Below are 17,719 nucleotides of genomic sequence, written 5' to 3' on the forward strand. Positions count from 1 at the left end.
AAAAAAAAAAAAAGATTGAGGGAAACATACACTAACCTGGGCTTCCAAGCCTCTATAAGGATTGAGAGGTTGGTCCTGCAAAGAAAAAAGAAAGAAAGAGGAAGATTACTCTCCTGCAATCAGTTCAGGAATGGAGACCCACACATAAATGATCACGTGAATCTGCCTAATACTGAATTAAACCCTCCGTCTATCAAAGTCAGACCGGCAGCAGCTCTCCAGGGTCTCAGGCAGAGGTCTTTCACATCACCTCCCACCTGATCCTTTTAAGTGGCAATTGAACCTGGGACCTTCCGCAAGCAAAACGGGCACTCTACCAAACAAGCCATACCCTCTCCCTACATACAGAATCATGGAATCATAGAGCTGGAAGGAACCACCAGGGTCATCTAGTCCAACCCCCATGCCCAGAAGATGGCCAAGGTGCCCTCCCTCTCATGAACTGCCTAAGGTCACAGAATCAGTATTGCTGACAGATGGCCACAGATCTGTGGCAAACTTTTTTTATAGTTCTCCAGAAAAAATGCTTACTGCAAAAGCATAATCAAATGCATTTTCCAAAACAGCACTTGCAGTGAAAAGGATGACAGGGTATTTGTGTGCATGTTTGTTTGTAACTTTCACACTCCCGAAACATCTGTCCTTGATGGTCTAAGCTACCACTGCTCTCTGCTCTCTTTCTGTAGCAATCCAATTTAATTGGAAAGCTTAACGAAGTGAAACCGGGTCAACGGCGCTCTCTCCTTCATCTGTCAGATCTGTTGAAATGATAAGGCTTCAGGTTTACAGTAGAGTAAATTCTCGCCTGTCACACTGCAGGAACGCAAAGGAAAGTTTTAACTGTGCCCCCTTCTTCAGCTACCTGGGACGACACTCCTGCCCACCAAAACAGCAAGAGGGGGCTGCCTTGTGTCCTTCTTCCTCACAAGCAACACGAAGGGCAATTGATCGTAGGAACGTAGCCCGATTCAGACATCAGAGCAACCTTGGGTTGCTGTGAGATGGGGAAGGAATGAGGAGACAGTGGCCATTTTTGCATGGTAATTAGCAGCACATTCCAGGCTGAATTGCCCTGCATGTTTTTTTGAATTTTTCACGCTGAACCGTCATTCCGGAAGTGACTGCAAAGCCGGCGCATACCTGCTTCGCATTACCAAAGAGCCCATTTAACGTGACCTTTGGTGTTTGCCGAGAAGAATCCCCCTCAAGGAACCATGCAAAACAACAGAGGTGTGTAAGCTATGCACATGCTAATGGCTATGCAAACAGGAACAAAGGAGCAGGCGAGTTTGTGGGGGGTGGAATTTCTCCTTTTGTGTCATGACCGTGAGCAGGCATTTTTAAAGTCGCATTTTAAAAAAGAGCTTTGAGCGAGCATCAAAACTGATGATGCAAAAATGGCCAGTGTGTCAAATTGCCGGTGTGGCCCTGAAGCCCAAATCTCCCCTGAAGTAAATAATAGATAAATAAAACAGCCCTTTGAGGCTGGTCTGGTACCCTACCCTACTACAGTCCTTTAGGCACTAGGCCAAAACTTTATCTAGGCTTTTAAATGAGGTTTTCTGTCTATTTTAAGCAGTTTGGTTCCAGCCTGAGGACTGGTTTCATGGGTATCATTTCAGACTGGTGAATATTGCGAGGTTATTTTTAAGCCCCCTCCCCTTTCCTCTTTTATTATTTTATTGCGTTGTTTTTTACTTTGTGAGGGGCAAGTCCCCGAAGAAGTGTCCTAGGGATCTTCTAAATAAATAAATGTCTGAGCCTGGGCAGCGTGCGGTGAGGAAACACCGGCAGGCAACTTTGGTAAAAATCACCCAAGCGGACCACTGATGCAAGCGGAGTCATGTCGGAGCAGCTCACTCACGCCAGATCGCCTTCCACAAAACGAAACCATACGGCAACTTTCAATTTCGGTTTTTCGGGACTTCATGGCAAGTGGAGTTCACATCCCTTAGGAGACCAGACCCAACAAGAGGTGGATTGACTCAATAAAGGAAGCCACAGCCTTCAATTTGCAAGATCTGAGCAAGGCTGTCAAAGTTAGGACATTTTGGAGGACTTTCATTCATAGGGTCGCCATGAGTCGGAAGCGACTTGACGGCACTTAACACACTCAGGAGACCAGAGCAGTCTTTTTGGACGCTGTGAGAATTTCCTGTAGTTTATGAACTCTATGAGAAGGCTGATGAAGCCAATTTTATTGGTGAAAACGCTATCGATCCGGAAGGCGTTCCCGTGCAGCGTTCGCGCAACTCACCACGCCTATTGCCAGCAACTTTGAGTACTGAAACTTCACAGCTACTTTTGAGATATTGTAAGAATCTTTGGAACGTCCCTTTCAGCAACCTTTGAAGCATTGCCTTCGTTGTAAAATTCCCCTCTTGGGAAGAGCCTATTTGTATATAGTTGTTTGTGTATGTATATTACAGAAATTCACTTTCACGTTTGTAACATAGTTTTTGCACCGCACTTCACTTTGTTTATAAATGAAATCTCTATAACTGAGCATGTACTGTCTATTTATAGCAACTTGATTTACAGTACTGGCGATTCTTTCATACAACCTCCAGGTACTAGCTGGAGATCTCCTGCTGCTACAACTGCCCTCCAGCCGATAGAGATCAGTTACCCTGGAGAAAAATGGCCGCTTTGGCCACTGGGCTCCATGGCATTGAAGTCCCTCCCCTCCCCAAACCCCACCCTCCTCAGGCTCCGCCCCAAAAACATCCCACCGGTGGCAGAGAGGGACCTGGCAACCCTAGTGATGAGATGATCCAGTAGAGGTGCAAAGGAGGAAACAGGTGTATGTGGGTGTGGTGGGGGCCTGGAATAAGGAAACGTAAGGGACATACACCCCTCAAAAATGGGAAAAGTCGGGAGAAAATGTGATAGGAGCAGAGACAGAAATATCAGAAACCAAGGGAGGAAGAAGGTACGTATTTTCCTAGGTAAATAAGGTAAAGGTCCCCCTGTGCAAGCACCAGGTCATTCCTGACCCATGGGGTGACGACACATCCCGACGTTTCCTAGGCAGACTTTGTTGACGGGGTGGTTTGCCAGTGCCTTCCCCAGTCATCTTCCCTTTACCCCCAGCAAGCTGGGTCCTCATTTGACCGACCTCGGAAGGATGGAAGGAGGAGTCAACCTTGAGCCGGCTACCTAAAACCTAGGGAAACATGTAATAATTTGTATGTATGAGATGTGGGGGGACAGAAGAAATTTTGCCAGGATGGGCACAGCAGGAACACCAAATAAATGTCTAATACAAACTAGGGGAGGGGCTATGCCTAGGGTTGCCAGGTCCCTCTTCCCCACCAGCGGGGTTTGGGGAGGGGAGGGACTTCCATGCCACAGAGTCCAATGGCCAAAGCGTCCCTTTTCTCCAGGGGAACGGATCTCTATCGGCTGGAGATCGGTTGTAATAGCAGGAGATCTCCAGCTAGAACCTGGAGGTTGGCAACCCTAGCTATGCCAACTAAGATGAATCACACTCCCATGCCGTTCTCTCACACACATACACAATGAACACAATAGCCTCATTTTTACAGCCTCTGCATTACAGAATACCCTTGGAATCCAACCCTAATTGGGGTTGTGGGGAGGGGAGAAAGAGCACAAAAGCTATTTTTTTACAGCAGCGTCTTGTTTCCGATTCCCTTCCCCAGCGGAAGCGGGAGCTGATTACTAACCCGGGCTGGACTGAGGGATAATCTGTTGCTGTGCCGCACCCTACAACACAGCACAGCACAACAGCACATTATCCAGAACTGTGCCAGCTTAATCGGGAAAACCCAAACCAGCCACTCTCTTCTCCCCAGAAGAAGAGTTGGTTTTTACATGCTGACTTTCTCTACCACTTAAGGGAGACTCAAACCAGCTTACAATCCCCTTCACCTTCCCCTCCCCACAACAGACACCTTGTGAGGTAGGTGGGGCTGAGAGAACTGTGACCAGCCCAAGGTCACCCAGCTGGCTTCACGCATAGGAGTAGGGAAACAAATCCAGTTCACCAGATTAGCCTCCACCGCTCATGTGGAGGAGTGGGGAAGCGAACCTGGTTCTCCAGATCAGAGTCCACCACTCCAAACCACTGCTCTTAACCACTACACCTCGCTGGCTGCAACCAGGCAAGTGTTCTGCTTCCTGGGTGAAGATCTGACTTCCATCCACCCAGATGGAACCCAGAAAAAATAGCTGTTGACTGTCGTCAGTAAAGACCCAAGGATAGGACACGTGCAAACCTCTCCAGGTCACCCCATGAGGCTCTGCTCCCTCTCCTCCCAACTTGCAAAACTAGCTCTCCAAGGGCCTTTTCGGTGGTGGCTTCTATTTTGCAGGACAACCTCTCCTGCGGAACCTCAACATGCTCCTTTACCTCATGTTTCTCGGAGGGTTTTATTTTATCCTGGCATTTAACAGTGTTTTTTTTTTTTTAGACAGCAGCTGCTTTTATAAATTGATATTTCGGCCATATCCATTTCATTAGTGAGCTTTACACTGTATTGTGCATTTTGTGCCCAGTGCCACGGGCAATTGTTTATTGAAAAGGAAGCCAATGTTCTTTTGTAGACCAGCAAAAAGCAAGAAACTCTCTGGCTGAAAAGTGTCTTTATTCACCTGACAGCCAAAGAAGGCAGAAAGGGGGGGGCGTGAAAACCCCCACTGGGTACACCCAAGTGGATTCAGAAGACAGGAACAATAATTCTATACTTGGCTCCTGGCACCAAATTCACCTGTCAAAGGAGAAGCAATTAAACTCCTCGCTGAACCAAGGATTGCTGTTATATTATTATGATAAAGTTGTCAGGAACTATTAACCATTAATTTGATCCCGAACCTGGTGCCAACGAGAAGACTTTTCGCAATGCACCGCATCACTTCTGAGGCAAGAAGATGGGATTTCTGTCAGCCGGCAGTTCCCGTTTCAATTTGGGGTTGTTTTTTTCCTTTGTAAAAAAACACACACACACACACACCAATTTTGACAATTCTTATTGACTTCATGGTTCAACCCAGTAAGAACCGTCCACAACGAACATTTATCTATTGCTTGGCAAAGTTCTTCAGAGGTGGTTTTCTGCTGTAAGCCTTACAAGGTTGTAAGGTGGGTCGGTATCATCCCCGCTATAGCAGCTGCTGAGGTTGAGGCCTGCCTAAGGCCATCGAGAGCATTCGTGGAGGAAGTCCGATTGAACCCGCTCCTGGGTCTTGTCTATTCTGAATAAATAAGCCGGGGACTCTGCAACTAGGCACACTTACTTGTGAGTAAGCACCAATGAACACAGACTTTGTTTCCAATTAAGGAGACATAGGCCTTTTAGGCAGGGACACATGAAGCTGCCTTTTACTGAATCAGACCCTGGGTCTATCAAAGTCAGGATTGTCTACTCAGACCAGCAGCGGTTCTCCAGGGTCTCAGGTGGAGGTCTTTCACATCACCTCCTTGCCTAGCCCCTTTAACTGGAGATGCCGGGGATTGAACCTGGGACCTTCTGCATGCCAAGCAGAGGCTCTACCACTGAGCCATGGCCTCACTCCATGGCTCTCCAGGGTCTCAGGTGGAGGTCTTTCACATCACCTACTTGCCTAGCCCCTTTAACTGGAGATGCCTGGGACTGAACCTGGGACCTTCTGCATGCCAAGCAGATGCTCTACCACTGAGCCACAGCCCCCTCCCCTAATGAACACATGAAGCTGCCTTATACTGAGTCAGACTCCGGGTCCATCAAAGTCAGTATTGTCTACTCAGACCAGCAGCGGCTCTCCAGGGTCTCAGGCGGAAGTCTTTCCCATCACCTACTCGCCTGGTACCTTTAACTGGAGATGCCGGGGGTTGAACCTGGGATCTTCTGGCCCCTTCGATGGCCTTAGGCAGACCTTGATGGACCAAGGGTCTGATTCCGTATAAGGCAGCTTCATGGGTTCATGTGTTCACTTCAAGCAGAGCTGAGACTGATAAGAGAAGAGACAACGAGCAGAGGAGAAGCCAAAACACGTCGGTGCGTCCTGACTGATGTGTGGCCTTCCTCCCCAGGGTTCCTGCATTACGACCTTGGTGTGCAATCGCTTTTTGAAAAGTGTTTGCAGAGCCTGCTGTGAGATAACTGGATTCTGGGAGGCGAGGCTGAAAATAGGTGGAAGCAGCATATGGGTTTCCTGCCAGAAACTTTCGATGCCCTGGTGAGGCTTGGCGCCCACCCAACTCAAGAACTGAGCCACACAGCCGCTGACTCAAATGGAAGGAGTTGCGAAGGGCAGGAAAACACATTTTACGCCGGGGAAACCTCTTCGGGGGAATTCGCATGAAGAACTGACACATGACAAAATAATGGCGCCTAAAAGGATGAGGAGGTTTACGGACAACAGCAAAACACCACCCACGCATTTACTGAGAGCCAGCGTGATGTAGTGGTTAAGAGCAGTGGTTTGGAGCGGAGGACTCTGATCTGGAGAACCGGGTTTGATTCCCCACTCCTCCACATGAGCGGCGGAGGCTAATCTGGTGAACCGGGTTGGTTTCTCCACTCCTACACGTGAAGCCAGCTGGGTGACCTTGGGCAAGTCACAGCTCTCTTAGAGCTCTGTCAGCCCCACCTACCTCACAGGGTATCTGTTGTGGGGAGGGGAAGGGAAGGCGATTGGAAGCCGGTTCTTCCTTAAGCGGTAGAAAAAGCCGGCATACAAAAACCAACTCTTCCTCTTCCACACCAGCCATTTTCTCCAGGCTAACTGATCTCTGTCGCCTGGAGATAAGTTGTAATAGCAGGAGTTCTCCAGCCACCGCCTGGAGGTTAGGAAATTAGCACAGAGCCATGAGAATATAACAAAGTGCAAATATACGGAGTGCTACAAAACTACAACTATATACAAAATGTCTCTTGTTACTATTGTATACACACAGTCCTGTATGATATATATGTCATTCAAGTTTTGTTCATATGTAACATTCAGTTATTTGCACTTTGTTATATTCTCTTGGCTCTGTGCTAATTTCCTAACCTCTTTGGTATAAGTACAGAGAGGAGGTTGGCAGCCCTCCCAATGGGAGTCCTCTGCCAGGCCATTGGTCCTCACCTTGCACACTCTTGAAACTTAGGGTTGCCAGGTCCCTCTTCGCCGCTGGCAGGAGGTTTTTGGGATGGAGCCTGAGGGAGGGAGGGACTTGGGGAGGGACTTCAATGCCATAGAGTCCAATTGCCAAAGCGGCCGTTTTCTCCAGGGGAACTGTCCTCTATCGGCTGGAGATCAGTTGTAATAGCAGGAGATCTCCAGCCACCACCCGAAGGTTGGCTTATATGCACTAGATCTAAGCCTGCAGTCTGCACGTCCATAAATTCTCAGAACGGATGTGGAAATAGCTCACCCCTTCCCCCTGATTTCCCCTCTTCAGACCCCTCCTGAGAAAAGACCGGCTCTTTCCTTCCCCAGAATTTACTTGCTTGGGACCCAGTGGAGTGGCAACAGGCTTTCAGCCACTACTGTTTCTGCATTGCAATCCCAAGGAGAGTTACACCCTTTCGATCCCATTAATTTAAATGGGATCAGCTGAAGACTCCACTGCCTGTCTCTTTCCACAGGAGGAACTGGATGGCCGAGGAGAAAGTAGGACCGAGCGTCAGCTCCTCCAAAGCATCTCAGGCTCCCCTCCTTTATCTCCAAGGTCCTCCCGTATGACTGACAGCTAGAAAACAGTGAGTGAGTGAGCGCCAGGCAACAGCTCACTTACATAAGCAGTGTGAGAATTTCTCCCTTGCTCAGCCTGCCCATTCGGCCATAGAGCCACCTTCCCTGAAAAAAGAACCTTTTTAAAAAGCAAAAGAAGGGGATGGACAAAAGCGCAAATCACTCTTTCTCTGTGCGTCTGGAAGCCTTTTCTGCTCCAACTTTGGGGCTGTTTTGCGGCGAAGGATCTTGCAAATAGCCTTGGCATCAACCGTCACACTTCCTGTCTCGTGTACAACACAGAGCGCGCCGCAAGTAGTCATTTGTGTCGAAGAGGAAGTGATCGCATCTCTCAGGCCAAACGAAACAGCCCAGGGTTCAGGGCCGCGCTGCCGCTTACGCCGCTGCTAAGAAAGTACCATTTCGTGCCAACAACAGAAGACGCCTCCATCTTGCTGCAGACAGAAAGGCCGATCAATCAATCTTTATTTTACGGTCATTTGACCAAAAGTAGAACATCTAATCAACAGCAACATAAATTTGTAATAAAACAATATCAGACAATCGAAAAGTCCACAGAATAAAATATATCAATAAAATCCCATATCTATAAAGGCCGATTTTCCCACCCACCCCCGAAAGGCAGTTCAGAGTACAGAGCCTCCCCCAGCATTATTGCAGGGTAGCAGCTGGTGGGGGGGGGGAAAGCACATTTAAAGAGGCACAATGGATGCCTTTCAAAAAGGGAAGCGATCCCTTTGGCCCGTACTTTATTTCAACTGCTTTGTTTCCAAGAGGCAATATCTTGGCACCAGCAAACAACAAAACCTGTGGGCACGGGGGGGGGGGCATGCAAGATGTCCCGCAGCAACTGTCAGAGCTGTGATAGCTGAGCATCTGCAAAGAAGCAAGACTGATGTTCCAGGGTGGGCCTTAAACACTGAGCAACCTCCCCTTACCAAGGTCAGTTATGCTCGGAGCTACAGTCCACAGACTGGGCCAACATTATCTAATTCTGTGTCTTATCCAATTGGGGCCTCCCTGGCCACATTAAAAAAAAAATCCACACAATTCACCCCCATCTGGGTGACAAATCTGATGTATGGCCTTGGCCCCACAAATACGGGCCCATAGAATCATAGAGTTGGAAGGGACCACCAGGGTCATCTAGTCCAACCCCCTACACAATGCAGGAAACTCACAACTACCTCCCCAGATTCCAGGGTGCCCTTGACAAAGTGACAACGGTGCATGCAGCTCTTTCACACAATTATGTGTTGTGTTTCGCACAACTGGCATCAAATCTGTAGGGTTGGCACATCTGTAGTTGTGCTATTTAATTTTTATGGCAGAGCTCATCGGATCCCATTTGCTGGTGTACAAAGCTGGATGTTTCCCTGCCTGTGCGCTCACTGTTCACCAGCGAGTCGCAAAGACCTGTGGCCAAACAATGCTGATTTCCTACTCTGTTATACTCCTCTGATTAAACCAAATCAAGCTGAGGCGTCTAGCTAAGTCACAGATTTGAGAATGCATACTTCCTATATTCAGGCTGTGTGTGGACATACCAGCAAACCAGTGAATGCTGATTCTGTGACCTTAGGTAGATGATGAGAGGGAGGGCATCTTGGGCATCTTCTGTTCACTGGGGATGTGGGGAGGGGAGGTAGTTGTGAATTTCCTGCATTGTGCAGGGGGCTGGACTAGATGACCCTGGTGGTCCCTTCCAACGCTATGATTCTATGGGGCTTACCGCACCAAGTATTCCCAGCGATGTATTAAAAGTTTGAAAATGTTATAAAAAAATACTGTTCGCGCTTTGTTTGGCCCCTTTAGCTATGAAGACATTTTCCAACCATTTATTAGCGGTCGCATCCAAAAACTCTTTAAAAGCGATGTATAGGTATTCTCCGTTTTAGTGACGTCCATGAATACCGTGCAGGAGGAAAAGAGTGCGGTAGGGAACCATGAGAAATGATTTATTGTATAACATTTTCCAAAGCCTTCGACAACATTTTCCAACTTGAAAAAATGCCCTAGAAGACCGAGTGCGGTAAGCCCCTATGATTCTATTAATTATAGGTGTTCAGAAGAGACAGTTAAAAATATTAACTTCATCAGATCTGAGGGATATCCTCTGACCTCATCTGCCAGGGTAAAAACTGCCTGCCTGCCCAAAGCTGGTCTTCCAAAGGAAAGAAGATTAGCCTTCTTTCTGGTAACTGGGCAGCCTATTACTGTGCAAACTCTGAATTCCTGATCTTACCCTCTCTGCACCTTAGTTGTAAAACCCCACTTCAAAAGGAGATACCTCTTTTCACCCCCACCTCACCCCCACCCCATTGTTTCAGGACCACATCACAATTCTATCAAGCCATTTGAGTTAACTGGAAGACAGAGAACCAACAATTGGGTCCTGAGATAATGGGCTCATCTAGAAAGGTCAAATCTTCCATTGTCCCACTGATGTGAATCATTAATCTCTGGCGGCGACTGGGGATTCTCTCTCTCTTTTTGGGTCCTTCCATTTCTAAAGATTATTGATGCTAAAATCTATGCTGGAATTTAGCTGATGGTTACTTTAAAAGAAGAAATGCAATCACGGTGGTGCGGTTTGACTGACAGCACTGCAAATGCCAGTAGGCGGCTTTACCCCAGTGAAAATTCAGTGCCAATACAGAGCAAAGAGAGCCACAGCAGCCCATTTCAATGGAGGCAGCATAGGGGCCTCCACTAAACCAGTGGAGGTTGTTTAGTCGGGCAGGGGCTGTGGCTCAGTGGTAGAGCCTCTGCTTGGCATGCAGAAGGGCCCAGGTTCAATCCCCGGCATCTCCAGTTAAAGGGACTAGGCAGGTAGGTGATGTGAATGACCCTTCTCTGCCTGTGACCCTGGAGAGCTGCTGCCGGTCTGAGTAGACAATACTGACTTTGATGGACCGAGGGCCTGATTCAGTAAAAGGCAGCTTCATATGTTCATGTGTCCTTTGAGTTGGATGGGTTTTGCCCAATTGCTCTATTATTCATTTTTCATTGATGAGGCGCAGAAAAGCACACCAGCAGACGGAAGGACATGGGTTCGTTGTCATCAATATGCAGATGATAACAAGCTTGATCTATCCTTATCCAAGTCATGACTGTTTCTTAAAAACGACTTTAGTAACCCCTAAACCTTAGTTTAAGGTTCAAGTTAGATCGTGTCTCTTGTTAGCCTTCTCGGTGTTAATCAAGAAGAAGAAGAGCTGGTATTTATATGCCGAATTTCTCTACCGTTTAAGGAAGAATCAAACCAGCTTACAATCCCCTCCCCTTCCCCTCCCCACAACAGACACCCTGGGAGGTAGGTGGGGCTGAGAGAGCTGTGACTAGCCCAAGGCCACCCAGCTGGCTTCATGTGTAGGAGTGGGGAAACCAACCCGGTTCCCTATGGAGGAGCGGGGGAATCAAACCCGGTTCTCCAGATCAGAGTCCACTGCTGGCTCTTTGTGGGGGGTCCTATATAGATCAGGGACCCAGGGGGGACAGAGGGGTGTTAACCCTTCCCTCCCTGTACAGTTTCCCATTTGGAAACGGGCCCTAGATCTACCAGCGCCTTGTCTGCTTGGCGTGCGAGACAGCAGAAAAGGTTCAATGGGTTACAGTTTTTTGGTTCTTGTAGGTTATCCGGGCTGTGTAACCGTGGTCTTGGAATTTTCTTTCCTGACGTTTCGCCAGCAACTGTGGCAGGCATCTTCAGAGTAGTAACACTGAAGGACAGTGTCTCTCAGTGTCAAGGGTGTAGGAAGAGTAATATATAAAGAACAAAGTAGATGTGCTTTCTTGTTCCGAAGTGTTTCCAATCTCCGGGTCTGTTGAAATATTTCCTCCCCGTAGAGGCGTTCAAAATATTGTCGAAGGCTTTCACGGTCAGAGTTCATTGGTTCTTGTAGGTTATCCGGGCTGTGTAACCGTGGTCTTGGAATTTTCTTTCCTGACGTTTCGCCAGCAACTGTGGCAGGCATCTTCAGAGTAGTAACACTGAAGGACAGTGTCTCTCAGTGTCAAGGGTGTAGGAAGAGTAATATATAAAGAACAAAGTAGATGTGCTTTCTTGTTCCGAAGTGTTTCCAATCTCCGGGTCTGTTGAAATATTTCCTCCCCGTAGAGGCGTTCAAAATATTGTCGAAGGCTTTCACGGTCAGAGTTCATTGGTTCTTGTAGGTTATCCGGGCTGTGTAACCGTGGTCTTGGAATTTTCTTTCCTGACGTTTCGCCAGCAACTGTGGCAGGCATCTTCAGAGTAGTAACACTGAAGGACAGTGTCTCTCAGTGTCAAGGGTGTAGGAAGAGTAATATATAAAGAACAAAGTAGATGTGCTTTCTTGTTCCGAAGTGTTTCCAATCTCCGGGTCTGTTGAAATATTTCCTCCCCGTAGAGGCGTTCAAAATATTGTCGAAGGCTTTCACGGTCAGAGTTCATTGGTTCTTGTAGGTTATCCGGGCTGTGTAACCGTGGTCTTGGAATTTTCTTTCCTGACGTTTCGCCAGCAACTGTGGCAGGCATCTTCAGAGTAGTAACACTGAAGGACAGTGTCTCTCAGTGTCAAGGGTGTAGGAAGAGTAATATATAAAGAACAAAGTAGATGTGCTTTCTTGTTCCGGAACAAGAAAGCACATCTACTTTGTTCTTTATATATTACTCTTCCTACACCCTTGACACTGAGAGACACTGTCCTTCAGTGTTACTACTCTGAAGATGCCTGCCACAGTTGCTGGCGAAACGTCAGGAAAGAAAATTCCAAGACCACGGTTACACAGCCCGGATAACCTACAAGAACCAATGAACTCTGACCGTGAAAGCCTTCGACGGTTACAGTTTTGTTTGCATTTCCTCTAAGTAGTCCTGTCAGGGGCAGCTGCTTAAGCGTGGCCTTTTCAAGTGTCTTTTCCACATTGTGTTTAGGGATGGAATTGCTGGGGCTTCTGCCTGAGATGCAGATAAATGATGGGAAGGCCATGTAAATAAAGTCAAAACAGCGCCGGCAGTTTGAAGAGGTTTTTTCCCCCGTCCAACCCTAACTAAAATGGAAGTGGGTTGCCGGGTAAACAAATAAATGTCTGATTCACCGAAAGTAGGCCATGCTGCTCCTTAATACAACACTCCTGCTTGTTGTCTAAGGTGGTTTGCGGCGCATGCAGGAGTGGAAATAGATCGTGACGCCTTCTCGGAATTTCCACATTCAGTCCCGGACCCGGGCCAAGAATATCTGCAGTGGCTGAAAGATCAGCATCTCCTTTCCAAAACCAAAATGGCTCTGGAAACCACGCCAGGTGCAAACCTTTTTGCCATAGGAAAGATTTCTCTCTTGGATGAGAGACTGGAAATACAAACAGTTTTACTGAACGGCGGATGGGAAACGGGGTTCCCAACATTCAAAACGAGGCCCTAACTAAGTTCCAGATGAGAATGAACAGACAAAACCCCTTTTTCACTCACCACATGGCTCCAATTCAGTCGCGGCTGCCTGTGTCCATCCCCGGCCCCAATAATTTATTTTTAAAGTCAAACAGAGATCGGTGATCTTCAGGCACACCTGTCCTCAGGAAGAGGAGGCACACCTGTCCTCAGGCACACCTGTCCTCAGGAAGAGTAGGCACGCCTGTCCTCAGGCACACCTGTCCTCAGGCACACCTGTCCTCAGGAACAGCAGCCTGAAGAAAGGGGGAAATACTTGAGAAAAAGGGCCGAAGAGACAGGGAACTGAGAAGAGATGAGAGCCAGCGTGGCGTAGTGGTTAAGAGCGGTGGATTGGAGCAGTGGACTCCGATCTGGAGAACCGGGTGTGACTCCTCTCTCCTCCACGTGAGCGGCGGAGGCTGTTCTGGTGAACTGGATTTGTTTCCCCACTTCTCCACATGAGCCAAGCTGGGTGACCTTGGGCTAGTCTCACTCTCTCAGCCCCACCTACCTCACACAACAACACAAGCTTTTATTGGCATCTACCCCACCTACCTCACAGGGTGTCCGTTGTGGGGAGGGGAAGGGAAGGTGATTGTAAACTGGTTTTGATTCTTCCTTAAGTGGTAGAGAAAGTCGGCATGTAAAAACCAACTCTTCTTCTTTTATGAAATTTTATGAAATCTTCTGACATTCCAAGATTGGCGGAGGTGGTTTGCCGTTGCCTGCCTCCGTGTCACAACCCTGATACTCCTTGGTGGTCTCCCATCCAAATACTAGCCAGGGCCGATCCTGCTTCGCTTTGGACATATGATGAGATCAGACTAGCCTGGGGCTGTCCAGGTCAGGGCTGCTGCCCACAACCCCGTCCCCAAATCTGCAAAGTGCCCGGAGGCTCAACAACATTGGGAACCCCCCGGGGTTCTAGACTTGCTGGGGAGGCAAGTTCTCCACGTAGACCTGAGCTAATTGACAAATTATTTCGCCGCATGCTTCGAAAAATCCCTACAAATCTGTATGCCAACGTGCAAAATTCTGCGACGTTCCCTGAGCACAAATGCTCCCAGCAACTTTTTTAAAAAAGCTGCTGCAGGCTCTCCCCTGACTGCTAAAATCAAATCGACAACTGTGACGGGAGAACGGAGTTAGCATTAAAGACAGACTCTCCCGCTCTCTCCCCGGGCTTTTGTCGTAACACCTGCCTGAGTCGGAGGCATTACAGAGCTCGTTCCCCGCGCAAGATCTTTGAGCTTGTCCGTTACACAAGGTCAGACATGTTATATCGCTGGTAACAGGCTGAATGACTAGGAACGGTTTCATTTATTAATGAATAGGCGCGTCTTTCCTTTCAAGCGCAGGCACATAATAGGACTGCGGTGATAGCCCGGCGAAATGCTTTAAAAGCCGAATGTTCCTGACAATGGCACCACCGATCGTGAAGAAGAAGACAACGAAGAAGAGAACGAAGAAGACTAAGAAGACAAAGAAGAGCTGGTTTTTATATGCTGACTTTCTCTACCACTTAAGGAAGAATCAAACCAGCTTACAATCACCTTCCTTTCCCCATAACAAGCACCCTGTGAGGTAGGTGGGGCTGAGAGAGCTGTGACTAGCCCAAGGTCACCCAGCTGGCTTCGTGTGGAGGAGTGGGCAAACCAACCCAGTTCACCAGATTAGCCTCCGCCACTCATGTGTTGGAGCGGGGAATCAAACCCGGTTCTCCAGATCAGAGTCCACCGCTCCAAACCACCACACCACGCTGAATCGAGAGAGCCGGAAGAGCTCGGCGGAGAAAGACCGGGACTGGTTTTGGGTTCAAGCCCTAGCTTGGCCATCTGCTGACTCGGTTACCTTATGGGGTTTCTGTGCAGACAAACTGTGATGCCAACATGCAAACCTCCATAGAGGAAAGGAATGAGTTAAAATGACCAGTGGGAGGCAGTTTCAAGACAAATCACTTCTTTTCCTTATTCTTGCTAAGTAGGTAATAGGCATGGGAGGAGAACAAGATGCTCTTAACCAGTTTCTTTTAAAAGAAACAATTATGAAAAGGGGGGGGAAGCTACTCATACCTTTATTTCTATTATAAACGCTTTCAGCAAACCTGAGTGGATTCCAAAGTTAAGATACAAACTTTTTAATACATCTCAGCCATTAAGGATTAACTGTATCTTGACACTTTCACAGACCCTAAGATGCCCACTTTACCAATAAAACCACTCTTTAATTCCCTACACTCCTCAGTCCTAGCCATCACTCCAACAGCATGATATCCCTTCCTGGGCAACCATTACTCCTACATGTAGGCAGAAAGGCAGAGTAGGAGAAACATAAAACCAGACCTATTCAAGGAAGGCTCAGTGTGTGACGTAATAAGCGGGATTTCGTAACATCCATAAAGGGAGAGCAATGCTGAGCTATGAGCACCTACAGAGAGTAGGCAAACCCAAGTCCCTATTCAAGCCCGATGGGCAAAGTAAGGATTCCTCAAGAGAGTCGACAACCTGCAACCTCGAAACACCAAGGATGTGCTTGAGCCATTGAGAGCTTTCCTTCGCTTGACGTGCAGTTGGGGCAGTTGTTTGCCACTGAGTCTGAGCCTAAACTCAGAGGTATGTTTGATGCGTGCACAAAAGAGGAGAGAAAATGTGAACCTTGGGGGTCAAAAGCCTGTAAAATGCAAGAGGGCAGCAAGCGCATCACAATTCAGACTTTTGGATCAGGAGATGGTGGAGAGCAAGCAAACAAAAAATATATTGTAATACCCAACTTCCCTTTTTACAAAACTTTCCCTAGGAAAAAAAAAAGAGAACTACCCAGAAGTGAGGGAGTTTCATTTCCATTTCCCTAAGGACTATTAAAGACTCGCTGCTTCTTTTCTACCTCCCACAGAGGAACAGCAGCTAACGCACAGCTGGATTCTATGCTCAGTTCACATTGGCCTAAATCCAGAAGCTAACATAATACACACAGCTTTGCAACGCCATGCAATTAGTTTTAACTTTGGGGAGGGGAGGGGAGGGGAGGGGAGGGGGGGGGAGAACTGAAGAGCCCTTAACATTTGTGTTGTTCAGGCCAGCTCACATTGTGCCCTTCTCCCCACCCACCCGAGTTTATCCTCACAATTACATTGTGAGGGTGGCTGTGCTGTGACTGTGCCAGGGTCAGAATCATAGAGAATCACAGAGTTGGAAGGGACCACCAGGGTCATCTAGTCCAACCCCTTGCACAATGCAGGACATTCACAACTACCTCCCCCCCCCAACACCCCCAGTGACCCCTACTCCATGCCCAGAAGATGGCCAAGGTGCCCTCCATCTTATAAACAGCCTCAGGTCACAGAATCAAGCATTGCTGACAGATGGCCATCTAGCCTCTTCTTAAAAACCTCCAGGGAAGGAGAGCCCACCACCTCCCGAGGAAGCCTGTTCCACCGAGGAACCCCTCTGGCTGTTAGGAAATCCTTCCTAATGTCGAGACTTTTGATTTAATTTCAACCCGTTGGTTCTGGTCCGACCTTCTGGATTTGGGGGCTGAGCCAGAATTTTAACCTTGAGCTCCTCCATTGCAGACTAGCTCTCTTACCATGTCTCATATGGACAAGGAAACCAGGATCTAGGCCATAACATGGATAGTTTTGTTCAATGCTCAGCCACTGGTCTGTTATGCAAATAGGATTTTACCTCAAGTTAGTGATAATACATTTATGTGAGTGCTATTTCTCTTTTCATTAAAAATAATAATAATAAAGGTCACTCCACTGGCCTGCTTATGTGAAGTACCCTCCTCTAAAAAAAACTCTTAACTACCAAGGGCACTGTATTTGAGAATGTGTACAGTTTTCCTAGCCAATTATCCTGCCACTAAAGTAATAACTTGTTTGTAGATATGTCAATTCAGCTTTTCTTTCTGCTGAACTACTTTAGAATATAAAATATCATTCCCACAACCAATGCAAAAGGCATCTTAATCAACACTGCCCAATCCTTCCTCGGGGGGAATTATTTTTAAGCCTATTAGCATAGCATGTTCTTTAACAACATTTTAAATGGCTTTCTTGGGCGACTTTTTTAAAAACGTGCTGCTTTATGGGAAACAAGAGCAGGGGGAGAGAACTCACTATACAAATAGATTTTAAAAAATTATCGTTAAAATTATCACAGATAAAACCGGCACAAGGGATGTACAGACATGCATTTGGTTTGATTCGGGAAGACCTTTTTCATCTTGTTTATGTTCTTTGGCATGTATCCCGTCCTCATTTGTTTTTCTGGACGGCACCCGCATGCCATGTTCCTGTCATGTGCCACTGACGCAAAAAACAGGCAACACTTCTATTCAACTTTGTTAATATCATTGAGAGAAAAAAGTCAAGTGCAGTCTCTTTCCCAGGGTAAAGAAACCAGAACAAAAAACCCTGAACTTTCACATCCAACCAGTGTCTTCACGAGCTTCAGCATACCACTGAACTGACCCCATGAGACCAGTAAAGTAGTTTAGAAGTCTAAGCAAAAACCAGAGCAGAAAATTCACCCGGTTGGTCACATACAAGAACGTCTTGCCTTGTTTGGTCTTAACTTTTATGACTTCATAAGCAGTCTCTAAACAGAAGTTATCCGACTG

The 17,719-nt window shown here is 47.4% G+C and overlaps 1 protein-coding gene across 1 annotated transcript in view; it reads right to left on the reverse strand.

Moving 5' to 3' along the window:
* Nucleotides 1-17,719, reverse strand: part of XYLT1 (xylosyltransferase 1) — a 165,266-nt gene that overhangs the window by 79,725 nt on the left and 67,822 nt on the right. The window contains exon 3 of the mRNA XM_056866558.1: nucleotides 37-75. Within this exon, the coding sequence (XP_056722536.1) occupies nucleotides 37-75 (39 nt within the window). The remainder of the gene's footprint in view (nucleotides 1-36; nucleotides 76-17,719) is intronic.

The sequence above is a fragment of the Euleptes europaea genome, chromosome 21, assembly GCF_029931775.1.
Source record: "Euleptes europaea isolate rEulEur1 chromosome 21, rEulEur1.hap1, whole genome shotgun sequence".
NCBI classification, from domain to species: Eukaryota; Metazoa; Chordata; class Lepidosauria; order Squamata; family Sphaerodactylidae; genus Euleptes; species Euleptes europaea.